The 13,818-nt window shown below is 35.0% G+C and overlaps 1 protein-coding gene across 5 annotated transcripts in view; it reads right to left on the bottom strand.

Annotated features, from left to right (window-relative positions):
• Positions 1 to 13,818, bottom strand: part of CLIP1 (CAP-Gly domain containing linker protein 1) — a 127,525-nt gene that overhangs the window by 90,616 nt on the left and 23,091 nt on the right. For all 5 annotated transcript variants that reach the window (XM_044673342.1, XM_044673352.1, XM_044673331.1 and 2 more), the window contains 2 exons: positions 4,601 to 4,725; positions 2,327 to 2,546 (listed from right to left, as the gene is read on the bottom strand). In XM_044673342.1, the coding sequence (XP_044529277.1) occupies positions 2,327 to 2,546; positions 4,601 to 4,725 (345 nt within the window). The remainder of the gene's footprint in view (positions 1 to 2,326; positions 2,547 to 4,600; positions 4,726 to 13,818) is intronic.

Genomic DNA, 13,818 nt, shown 5'->3' with positions numbered 1-13,818 from the left:
CTTCAAAAATGTAAAAGGAAAAAAATTCAAGTCCTTGAATCCACTTTTTTTTTTAAGTCTGAAGAGTTCTTGTCCCTTCCTTTTGAGGGGAAAAAAAAATCAGCTAGCAGAAGACTAGAAGTGAATTCCTGTACAAAAGTAACCTTCCAAGCTAGATTGTAGGTCCCAGAAGAATTCTTAACAGCCATCTTTTGTCTTGGGATGTGTTCATCTTTAGATTTCTACCTTGTGCAATCTTTACAATCAAATTTTCTTCTCTCCATAAAGCTATGGGTCTTCATATGAAGAGTACTTATGATGAGCATATGTGTCTTGCTTAGTTCAATAATTAGGCAATTTTATGCCAAGGAGAAAGAAAGAATTTGATTATATCTCATTGTTTTTATTCTGAATAAGGATACAGTCAAATTCTAATTGTGAAATATTTCTACTATGTTATGAATAATTTTTATACCTGCTTCTAAAACACATGTTTCAGGATAACAAAATAAATGTCACTAACTTTTTGCTATTTAATTGTCTTGAAAATGATTATAAAAAGTTAAAACAAATCCTTTAGACATTCTCCTTTAGGATGCACATCAAATCACCATCCTTAAAATGAAAGAAAGCTCAACTCACATTTAGAAATTTAATTACTAGAAAGACTGTCCCACTGCTCTGAGTCAGCAGAGATAAGGATTGAGGTAGAAAATCTAGAGTAATTCTGCTTCTTTGACCCACCACAATTCCAAGGATTCACAATGAAGCATACATAATCTTCCCCTCCAAAAAGAGAGCTGATGGACTCAAAGAGTACAGACTGAAAAGAATTTCTTTCTCTTTTGTTTCTTGCCCTTTTTCAAAACATGGCGGATGTGGAAATTTGTTTTATATTACTATACATACTGGTATTTGTTTTGCATGACTATACATACTGGTAATAGGTTCTGCTTTTCTAGCCATTTCAATGTTTGGCGGGGAGAGAGAAAATTTGGAACTAAAAAAAGGAGTAAAAAGTCTGATAGAAAAAATTTTTTTAATAATAATTAATATATGTCCTGAAAAACATGACAAAATACAAAATTCCTAAAATAGACACTATCATAAACATTTTCTGTGATCTACCTAGATTTACCTAAACAGGCTCAATTTCTTTATTATTGTTAGCTATTCCCAATTCTGTCGAAAGTAGAGAGATTGCTTTTTGGCATTTCAGAGTTCTTATTACTCCCCACCCTGTCCCCAAACTGCAACAATCTTCTTGTAAAGATGTAGATTTTTATTCCAGATGCAACCAAAATAACCTAACTTTTCTATAAGTTTTTTGACAAAAGAAAGTAGTATTACTGCTTTGGCTGATGAAGACCCTGAAGACAGGCACAACGTATATAGTACAATATCTAAACAAACTATGTAGCCTCTCTTCTACTTCATGGTCTAAATTTAAGATATCCATCTGCAAAATCTTCTTCAATTAATATCTTAAATCCTAACTTCTAATTACAATGGAAACAAATCAAGCACAGTCTGAGTCACTAAGACCACTCTTTGTCATTTCAAAAAGAGGTCAGTAGTAGAGTAGGCATCACCTTTTTGGTTCCAAACTTAAGGACAAGGACCAAAGGAAAAGTTAATTCACAATTATGCTTTATATGATTTACATACTATGATTCTTTAATGTTAGATGCTGCACTTATGATCAGGGTGGGTACTGCCTACTCTAACCTTGATGTTTCTATTTTTTAAATGTCCTTATTAAAAAAACACAAGATTTTTCTTTAATCCCCAAAAGAACATGAAAACTAATTCAGTTTCCTTTTACTCAAGCCAGGCACATTTCTTATAATTAAGAGTTTTTAGCATAATGGAATATTAGAATTCTCAAAATTTGTATTCAAAATATTTTTCTTAAGTGTTAAAGAAATTTCAAAAAAAAGAAAAAGGCTTCTAGTTAAGAAGATTTAAAAAAAATCTCTTCAATTTCCATTCTTAGTTTGTCCAAATTGCTCACAGAAATCACCCACCAAAGTCAGGTCACTTACCTATATAGATGCAGAAGAACTAGACAAATTTTGGTTTAAGGAAGTCGAGAGTTTGGCAGTGACTATGGTAAGTCTACTTCTCATGTCAAAAAGTTAGCACTCTTGCTGTATGTATAAGACCATATATATGTGATCTGCTACTAACAGGTTTCATGGCAAACTACAAATTCTGTTACACATTTTTTTTCTTTTGGCACAAGGAGAAAGGATTTTAAGATTGTTGTTTAAGCAAAGCAAAAGACAAAATAGCATTTGTCATGGCTGGGAGGTGCAAAGCATGCAATAAGAAAACTGGAGCTTACTAATCCTGTACGACTGGGCTTGCTGCTTACGGAGGAGGCCACAGAGCTCAGGGAGCTGAGAGAAGAGGCCGAGGGGCTACGCTTCAGGCTGCCTGGGGTCGCCATCACTTTCCTCACAGCGGCAGCCTTGGCTTTGGCTGGTGTTGTAGAAGGGAAGCCAATCTTTGTCACTTTATGGACAGGAGCAAACAAACCATATTTGGGTTGACACTGAAAATACCTATAGAGAACAAGAAGAATTCAAATTACTAGATAGAATGACCGTTAGAATAATCCACTCATTCTACCACCACCACCCCAACCCCCCCCCAATATTGGTTGAGATAAATTATACCAACAGGCATAACAATGTTAAGATCATACAGTACACAGTATCACTCAAATATGTGAATTATACAAGATGTTCAAAAAGTCTTAGTGCAAGGTTAAGCTATTAAAAATTAATAGTTTTTGTGACACATTGTATAAATGGTCATTACATACACATGAATACTATAAACATGTATGTGTGTATATGTATATACATATACAAAAATATATAATATAAATAAAAGCATTAGGTAGTGGATAGAAGGCAGTTAGGCTTGGAGTCAAGACCTGAATTCAAGTCCTATACCTGACAAATATAGATGCACAACTCTGAGTGAGTCACGAACTCCAAATGCCCTAGACAACGAAGACTGTAGGTTACAGATGAGCTGCTGATTTACAATGGTAGAAGATGTTTCCATATTAGAAGTTCCCTATTCCAATGAAATCAAAAAGATGTATCAAAAATGTTAAATAAAAATAAAATACATATAGATATAATTGTATATTTATTCATTTCTGTTGGTTTTGTGATTTCACTGGTATAAGAAATTCCTGGTTAGGAAATGTCTACTGTTTATACAAACCAGCAATTCATCTATCACTTAGAGTCTTAAAAGAGTTAACTGGGTCACTGACACTTCCCCAGATCTTAATACTTGTATGTATCAGAGGTAAGACTCAAACCCAAGTCTTCAAGATTCCCAGGCAGATTCTCAACTATAATATCATGTTGCCTCCCCCTTGTCTGTCTGAGTATGTATGTGTGTGTCTCTATCTGTGGATAATATCTATGTATGTGTGTATACATATATTCATTTATGAAATATATAAAACATATATATGTGTGAAATGTGAATCTGAGAAAATTTTACCAAATTACTATTTGCTAAGATAGACTCATAGTAACAGACCAATAAAAGTAAAGCAAATGAACACAGATATAGCTTTCTTACACAATAGAAGAATCTTCTAGAAGAACCTATTAGGATAGAACAGAACAGAATAGCCTATTCATTAAAAAAAAGAAAGAAAACAAATATATAGCTTTGGCAGAGGAATTACAGAAAATACTGATGATTAAAGTTAGTTATTTCAATTACTAAGGTAGATAATACCTGTTGGCTATTTAATTAAATCAGGGGGCTATTGTGTTTTTCTCAAAATATTGAAAGCAGAATATCTGGATGAACTTATCATTTCAGTGTTTCTACTTCTATAATAGTGTATTGTAATGTATTTAGCTAATAGGACCTATACCACTCACATCAGTTATATGTGTTCTATGTAGAGCTAGCTGAATATTTTTGTATCAATAATGTACTCTAATAAGTAATCATTACTATGAATTCTGAGATTATAGGATGGTATAGTTACATACAGGCTTTAAAAATATATTATTAAATACATGATTTATGGGAGTATCTAGGTGGCTCAGTGGATAGAAAGCCAGGCCTAGAGACTAGAGATCCTAGGTTCAAATGTGATCGAGACATTTCCTAGTTGTGTGACCCTGGGTAAGTCACTTAACTCTCATTGCCTAGCCCTTACTGCTCATCTACCTTAGAAAAGACAAAAATTAAAGGTGTGTCACACACACACACAAACACACAAACACGATTTACATTAATTTCTTACAAAAGTTAGATCCCTCCTCTTTACATCATACCTTGGTCCTCTCATATGAAAAGTTGATTTCACAATGTACAGCAAAGTTACAAAGGGTTCTAAAATATTCTACTCTAGGCTGAAAAAAAAAAGGATTCTTCTAAGATTACTCAAGGATCTAAAAGAGATTACTGAAGAGATCATTCAAGAGATATCTTAAATTCTATTGAGAAGTCAAATCAATGTTATTGTTGAGAAAGTTTTGGGGCATTGGACCTGCCCATTTTGGTTATAATATGCACATGTTTAGTGAAACCTCTACTCAAATACTTCTAATATATAGAACACTAGACAAACCTTGTTCCAGCAACTGCTCCATCGTTCTTTCCAAGAGGTTCATCCAACTCCACGCCACACCATTCTCCTTTGGCAAAGTCTGTCTCCCCAAGAAATCGTACTACCCCAGCTTTTGTGCCACCAACCTGAAAATGCAGAAAGAGAATGACAAAATAAAAACTGAAGAAGAGGAGAAATCATGAAGAAAGTCTCCTGTTCGGCTATTTCTATTAGTGGACCATTTTTCCTTTAGGTTTTTTCCTCAATCCTACTTGCTGGGCAAGAAAAACTATAAAAAGATCAACCAGATAAAAAATAGCATACAGTTAAAATAACAAAGAAACTTAAATGTCTTTAAATGAAACAATTCAGAGAAGAAATAAGAAGAGGAGAGTGGATGTATGGCACAGTGTAAAAAGTCCTGCAGAGATGGTATGGTAGAATAGATAGGAAACCAGCCTTGAAGGCAGGAAGACATGAATTTAAGTCCTGCCTCAGACATACACAGGATGTATAACCCTGGGCAAGCAACAATCTCTGCAGCCCCCCTAAGCAACTTCCCAAGAATATAAATTACAAACAAGGTGCCAATAGTGATTAGCAGAAGTGAGGAATTTCTGATTAGTAACTGATTAGTAACATTAGGGGGGGGGGGGAAGAAAAAGATGGTGAGAGGGCAAGAGACTGTCTTAACTGTCTTTCTTGTCTTATTTATATTTATATTCCCAGCACTTGGCACAGTGCCTGGCACACAGTAAACACTTAATAAATATTTATTGACTTGACTAGACAGACAAAAAGACACAGATAGAAGGTGATTAATAGATAGATATAACAAAGAGTCAGACATAAATGAAATGACTGAACAAAAAGAGAGAGGAAGGGAAGGAGGGAAAGAGGGAGAGGAAGGAAGAATATCATTTTCCACATCAAGAAATGAAGAGGTTGGAATAGATTTCCTCTAAGATGCCTTCCAGTTCTAAATCTACATTTCCTATGACATGGAGAAAGTAATTAATAAGTTATTATGTAAGCTCACATTTTATATATATATACATATATATATATTAAACTTTCAAATGTAAATAGTTATATTTTATTTTATTTCATTTCCTATCAGTTGCTTGACTTGGTTTCAACTCCAGGAACATCATTCCTCTACCTGGAATAAAGCTTATCACCTGAAATCTCATCATATTAGAGCCTAATCTAGCCTTGATACTCAAGGTTCAGAGTTTACTATGGGCTAATCAAGAGGGGAGATTTAAAGGTCACAATGATAACCAAAGGATCTGAGTTACTGGGATCCTTCCACAAATTAAATTACTTTGGGAAATCCTAATTTCCTTTTGACTTCTTATCTGAGAAATGCTTGAGACCTTAAGTAAAATTTTAACACCCCACAGGAGAGGTTTCAATCAGCTCAAAAACATCAACTAGGAAAAAAGACCCTGGAACCCCAAATAATAAAAATTAATAAGAGGAAATAAAAATTTCTAACAACACACAGATTATATATATATATATATGTTTTGTGTGTGTGTGTGTGTGTGTGTGTGTGTATATAAACCCAAGTACACTCTTTTGTGTACACAATATGAGAGACTGTGTCTAACACTAATATTCCCTGCCTTTCCATCACCTAGAATTAGATTTCATAATTCAGAAGGGATGCTCAAGCATTACATATGGTTCCTTCCCAACAACAACAACAGAGAGCAACTGCTCTGGCTGAATGGTCCTTGCAGCATATGCTTTCCCAATAAGAGGAGGAAGCGAGGTAACAGTGGGTATATCCTTGCTGTCCTGACAATTCTGAAATGCTTTATTCCATCACAAATTTAGAAATTATGTCATACATGCTGATGCAGCTAAAAGTTGTGATTTAAGCTCTAATGTTTATATCTTTTCTCTCCATAGATAGTAGAACTGGAAGTACTTCACTTATACCAGAAACCAATATGTCAAAGAGACTGAAGAATTGGTGATAAAAAATGATACATTATAGATGAGGGAGTCCTAGAGATCGAGCAAACTACTGTCATTTCAGAAAATGTCTAATGACTATATCTAATATCAGAAAACATCTAATTATTTTGATTACTGACTGATGGACTGATGATAGTTATAAGAAGTTAAGGAAGAAAAATCAAAGCTATGGTGGTGGGGATGGTGAGAAAGAACAAATGGGACAAGGTATTTCTCTCAAGTTAAGGTCTTAAATGAAAATTTCTTCTCTGCCCTAAAAACTTTTATTTCAAAAATCACTTTCCTAGGACTGATCTGATATTTCTCTCTAATTAATGCCAGAGGACAAGAAGAGGCTGAGAGTACTGAGTTAAAATTTAGCACAATGGCCATTTTAATATATCCACATCAATTAAACTTTAGTCTTCTTCCTCTCCACATTCCATGTCATATTAAGGAACTACTGATAACCATTTGTCCATATTAATAGTGGATACTGTAATCTCTTCAGACTAAAGAATATTTTGTGGGTGAACAAAATGGTCTGTTATCCCAAATAGCTTTTCTAAGTTCCTTTTACAGTCTGAGATAGTAAGTTTTCATATCAAACTATAAACTTCAATTCAGAACATTGGCAGAGAATCCAAAATTCCAAACTGGTACTCATCTCTTCCCAGGCAGGGACTGTACTATCTATTTATCCTTTTAAAAACACCAAAATATACCAGAGCTTTTCTGAAAGGAAAGCTGCCTAGAAAAGAAAAAAGTTTCCTTCTTACTAAACTTGGATTTCTTATTTCATATAAGAGCTAATATTTCTCCTATTGCTCTAAAAAATCAGTTAACTTCTACCAAACCATCTGAAAACTTCATTCAACTTCCTGTTTCTGTTTTGAGGCTTTTCAAATTCCTCACACAATCCTATGCTGATGACTATTCTGATATAATGCCCTAAATATCCAAAAGACATTAGAAACTATATGTTTACAACGATACTTTCATTCCAATGTACTTCCCCTTTTCCAAAAAGCAATCTGGGCCCTACTGATCTCCAGACAGAGGAATCTATCACATCCTGATATTCCTGATTCCCTTTTGAAAATTCAGCTCTAACTCAAATTATTGCTTTAGAACCAAGGCAAAAATATTAGAATAAAATATGACATGGCTTTAAAAAAAGAAATTTTCATATGCCAACAGTAAATGCTCATCATATATAGTGTTAATTTATACTAACTGCAGCCTGAGGGTGGAAGGGTAACAAACCCCATAATAATAAAAGAAAGTGAAGGCATGAATCCAAATTCTCCAATGGGAGGTAGGTTCTGGGGAGCACAAAGCATGAAATTAATTTCATCTAGGGATTAATTTCATCCATTTTTAATGAAATAAAAACTAAAAATGTAATTTAAAATGCAAGTCACTTTAATCAATAGGCAACATCAGAGAAGAAAACCTAGCTCTTGTACCTGTGTGGACCTGAGGTATGATCTTCATTGTCGAATAATTGCCTTTGCATGCCTCTGTATAAAAATGGGATAACACAAGTATCATGAAATTCAGCCAATGCCAATGGAAAGATTTACTTGAGCAAAAAATCTTGGTAACATTTAATTCTGGGCCCTTCCTCTGCCATTCCTAATTGGCAAACTTTGGACAATACACCTCAGTTGACCTAAGTTGCTTCACCTGTAAAATTTAGGTTTGGGGTAGACACAGAGATAAATTTATGCTCTCAATAGTCATAACTATTATTTTTAATTGGCCTCATTACTTAGTTAAAGGATTAAAATAGTAAGTTAAATACAAGACCCCACAAATCAGCAAAAGGTAAAATCTGGATTAGAACCTCAACCTCATACTCTCCTGGATCCAATTTCTACATTTTGCAAGAAAAAGGAAATACACTAATAAAATCTCCTTTAAGAATTATAAATGCTGAAGAGAATTTTACTAAGCTAGGTTATATTAGGTGATATGTATATAGGTCAACATGTTACAATAGAAGTGAAAAGAAAGTAATAAAAGTCAATCGTGTTACATACAGCAATGGACCTTTTTAAAAAGACTAGAAAAGGGTTATTTTCCTGACCACTAACAAAATTCCCTCTATATTTCATGATTAGCTCTTAAATATCTGGTTAATAGTGCTAGGAAATTACAGGTGACAAGAGTTCTAAAAAAATTTTTAGAAGAGAAGCCTCTTAAATTTCAGTGAACTTGAGTTTTAAACAGTTTGTTCAAACTCCCCTGGAGTTGCCTCCAGAGGGCACATTTTGAGTACAAAAAAAAGAAAGAATATTAAGATCCCAGAGTTAGATATTATAGATATATCTAAAAAAAGTTAGATCAGAAATTCTAACAAGGATCATTGTTTTCACTTCTGGCATAGCAATGTAGAACTATCAACTGATAAAAGTGACAACAAAAGCAAAAACCATGTTTTATTATAACTTGTAAATTATTTATATTAAAGATATTTCAAGGTTATTACAAGAGAGGAATTGTTGTGGGGCTGACTTTAAATCGACAAAGGTGTCAACCAGTTTCTTTACCATGGGTATCTTTCATGTAATTAAAAAAAAATAAACATAAAATAATTCTGTAAGTCTCAAGTTTTTGTTTATTCTGAGCTCTGCCCAATAGACTTGTTAGGGTCTTTAACTCAAGACAATGATTTTTTTTTTCATTCTAAGTCAAATTATTTCAAGTATTTCCTAATACTGGTCTAATGTGAGATAAAATGTAAAACCCATAAATGGTAAATAAATTGAAGGCATTAAAAACAGGGAATTATCATTCCTCCAATATCTTAAAAGAAGACTTGAGTTTTATAGTTGGGGGCTGACAAAAGAAAACTGAAGTGACCTATTCATAAGAGGGCATGGGGTACACGAGATATAAGGATTCAGGGTCTCTCTCTACTCAAGATCAATAATTATTAAATATCACTAACATATTTAAGATCCTTTTTGGTTTTAAAGTCCTTTTATAGCCATCAAGGTACAGAAGAATTAAATCTCTATATAGTTCCTTTTGTAGTCTTTAATCCCTATATTTGCACTTCCAAGTCTCTACCCAGCTGAGGTCTTTTCATCAGGAATGTATGGAAGTATTTTATTTTACTAAAGGTCTATTTCTTTCCCTGTAGAAATATATTGTTTTGCTGGGTAAGTTATTCTTGGTTATAAACCTATATGCTTTGCATACAAGAATAGGGTATTGTATTCCAAGTCTCTATTGCTATAAAGTGGTGGCTACTAAATCATCTAACTATGGCTCCTTTGGAATTTGAATACTTCCATTTCTAGATGATTACAGTATTTTTTCTTTGACTTCCTGGAAGTTTTAGATTTTGGTTAAAATGTTCCTGGGAGTTCTCATTTTAGGGTTTCTCTTAGGAGGTGATCAAGGGATTCTAATTCTAGTTTGCCTTCTGGTTCTAAGAGATCTGAATAGTTTTAAGATTTCCTAAAATGTGATATTTAGGCTCTTCCAATTTGGGGGGAAAGGTGAGAGAAAAGGGGGAAAAGGCTTGCATAAAATGAAATAATTCTTAAATTTTTCTCCTTGATCTGTTTTCCGGCTCAATTATTTGTTATGAGATGCCTTATGTTTTCTCCTATTTTTTCAATCTTTTCACTTTGTTTTAATATTTGTTGTCTCATAGAGTCATTATCTTCAATTGGGTACATTGCAATTTTCAGAATTTGTTACAAGGGTAAGATTTTGTATCTCTTATGCTAAGCTATTGATTTCCTGATTCTTTCTTCCTTAGCTCTCATTTATTTTCCATTTTCTCCTCTAGTGCTCTCATTTCACTTATTAAAAAAATTTTTTTTATAACTTCTTTAAACTAATGTTCGTCTTCCAAGAATCAGAGCTGAACTTGGGCCCTAACTGTGTTTTTCTTTGAAGCTTTCTGGAAGATATTTTGGAGTCATTATCTTCTTCTGGTTTCGTATATTGAATATTCATCCTTTCTCCAATAACAGCTTTTTATGACAGAATTTTTGTTTGTTTACTCATTCTTCCAGCCTACTTCCTAACTTTAGACTCTGTGTACTTCTAAAGGGAATATCTGGATGAAGCTTGTGTGCTCCATGGTCCTGCTGCTGCTTTCTTGTATGTATTTCTAGAATGTCAAAGACAGCTCAAATTGGATACCTGCAAGCTTTCCATACTCCCAAAGTAGTCTGATTTGGGGCAACGTCTGATTGCTGCATTTCTGGTCTGAACTCTGAAAGTTCCTGACCTGGGTTTGGTTCTGAGCAAGACACCTATAGGTTTGCCCAGATGTAGCTGCTGGACTCAATCACTATCGATCAGTCAGATGGAAATCTCATCTGGTTCAGAATGACAAAAATGCAGGTTTTCCTTTGGTCTGGAATTTCTTGCCTTGTTATCTTGCTGTAGGCTACCACCTAGACTAAGACTAGAAGTAAGATCCTGTTCCACTTCTGAAGTCAGAGCCACATTATATCCTTGCTTCTCAATTTGCTCCTTGTTCAATATACAACTAGGGATTGGGACCACTCCTTGGTATAGATCTCTCTCTTTAGTTCAAACTGTATCTGTAAAACAAGAACAGGCTGGTGTGTGATAGAACTACCAGTTGGCACCTGTTCCTGCTCTCTGCACAAGGTCAGACCACCCTATGTGGGTCTGGGACCTCTTCTTGCCCTAGCTATGTTTTCTCTGTGAACTGTTTCTGACTAGACTCAATCTCAACATCTGTAGACTATCTCCCTTTGCCAACATGGTCTGTAAAAATTACTCAATGTATTTTTTCCCTTGGATTTTCTTATCAGGACTCAATCTGTGCATTTTCAGCATCTGTATAGAGGAGTTCAAAGTTTGAGCACGGTTGTACATCTTATTGCTACTTTACCATCATGGCTTCACTCCACCCCTTATTGTTTAATATAAATTAAACAGTATAGTTTAGGCCATCTCCAAAGTCTTCCATTTATTCATATGTAATAACTAGTACACTTTCATGAATTCATAATACTGATGCCTATTATATACACCCTCTGATTAGCTGCCACAAATGAGATCCAGACAGGGTCTTTTCATCCATCTTCACCTAAGCAAGGATGTTCCTCTCAGTGATTCTCTCTTCCAAACCCCAATGGAAACAGAGGTATCCTATAGAACCAATGAGGATTCCCAGGTAATAATAACCTAACTATCAATACTTAATCTATTTGGCACTCTTCCCTTGTCCAAGACACAGTAATGCAAGTACATATAGCTACTAGTCCCATTTCAGTCCTACAGTTATAAGGACCCAAGCCTAGGGGTATTCAGGCTTGCAACCTAGGCATCATCTTCAACTTCTCACCTCTCACACTTCCATATGAAATCATTTGTCAAGTCCTTTCATTTTTTCCTTTGTAACATTTCTTTTAAATCCCCCTATCTCTCCTTTGACATTGCCACCACCTTGGTGTACAGGCCTTCATCATCTCAAACTAGGACTACCTACTACAATAGCCTGTTGTTGGTCTACCTAAAGTCTCTCTCCACTCCAATCTATTCTTTACTAAGCTGTCAAAGGACAGGTCTGACCATGTCGCCTCATTCCTCATAAAATAAACTCCAATGGCTCCTTATTAACTCCAGAATCAAATACAAAATCCTGTTTGATTTTTAAAGCCCTTCATAATTTGGTCCATTCCTATCTTTTCAGTCTTTTTTCACCTTATTACCCCCAGATTTCTTGGTACAATTATACAAGTATCCCACAGGCTGACCAGCAAAATCATCCTCCTTTTGACCTCATGTTTATAATGCAAAATCCAAAGCTCCCTACTGGAAAAAGAATATCATCTACCTCCTGGGGCAGCTGGGTGGCTCAGTGGATTGAGAAAGCCAGGCATAGAGATGGGAGGTCCTAGGCTCAAATCTGGACTCACCACAGTTCCTTGCTGTGTGACCCTGGGCAAGTCATTTAACCCCCACTGCCTAACCCTTACTATTCTTCTGCCTTGGAACCAATATACAGTACTGAAAGCTAAGACAGAAGGTAAGGGTTTTAATAAAATTTAAAAAAGAATATTATCTCCTGCCAATCTACTATGACAGCCAGTACTGTGCTACCTTTTATCATTCCCAAACAGCTAAAGTCTGATAACTTTGTTTGGGGGGTGGGGTTGTCTTACAAAAGGCAGCCATCTAATTGTATTCAAAACAAACTAGTCATCTGGAGGAGTTTGTGGGAAAAGAACTTAATTCCAGAACACCAAATCCACTTCTTTTTAAAATTTTAATCCCTCCCTAGCTGTTCCCCATCAGAGATCATGTTATACAAAGGGAATTCATCACCATCATCATAGTATCAAGTTCACAAAAACTACCCCATTTTAGCCCACCTAAAATGAAATATAGTAATTCCCATCTCGGACTTTTAAGTGTTGTTTTTTTTTAAACCCTTGTACTTCGGTGTATTGTCTCATAGGTGGAAGATTGGTAAGGGTAGGCAATGGGGGTCAAGTGACTTGCCCAGGGTCACACAGCTGGGAAGTAGCTGAGGCCGGGTTTGAACCTAGGACCTCCGGTCTCTAGGCCTGACTCTCACTCCACTGAGCTACCGAGCTGCCCCCTTTTAAGTGTTTTAACGAACTTGGCACAAGCAAATTCTCTGTAAGTTCTCCAAGCAAATTATTACTTTGCAACTAACAAAGCTTAAAAGTTGTCTCCATTAGGCTACACCCTTACTGTTCTAATGATTCATTTGTTTTCTATCTTAACTTTACCTTGAAACTATACCAGTTCTTGGGTAGTGAAAGCTTGCATTGACTCAACTATGGAAGAAATTACTTATAAGGAAATAGTATTTAAAGATAATAATGGGAAGACCTAAGGATTTCCTCCCACCTATACTCTATATCAATCCTCATCTTTACTCCTCTATTATCTTCCCTATAGTCTTATATAGTGCTATAAAGCCATAATTTTAGAAGAATTTAACACATTAACTAGTGGAAACCTCTTAAATCAGAGTCATTTCCCAACAATAGTCCAGCAATCTTCACCCTCCTCATAAGTGCCCCTATTAACAAGCATAAGAGATAATGCTCCAAATCACTAACAAAAGAAGCATAAATCAAAACAGCTTGAGCTTTGACTTCATACCCAGCAATTTGGCAAAGGTAAAAATAATTAATGTTGAAGGGCATATAGGAAGATAAACACATTAGTGCAGCTTTGGTGAATTAGTATAAGGAATCAGTATAAATATTTTGAATAGCAATAAGGAATGATGC

Source organism: Gracilinanus agilis, chromosome 1, assembly GCF_016433145.1.
Source record: "Gracilinanus agilis isolate LMUSP501 chromosome 1, AgileGrace, whole genome shotgun sequence".
NCBI lineage: Eukaryota > Metazoa > Chordata > Mammalia > Didelphimorphia > Didelphidae > Gracilinanus > Gracilinanus agilis.
The sequence above is the reverse complement of the archived record's forward strand: the minus strand, read 5'-3'. Positions and strand labels throughout refer to the sequence as shown.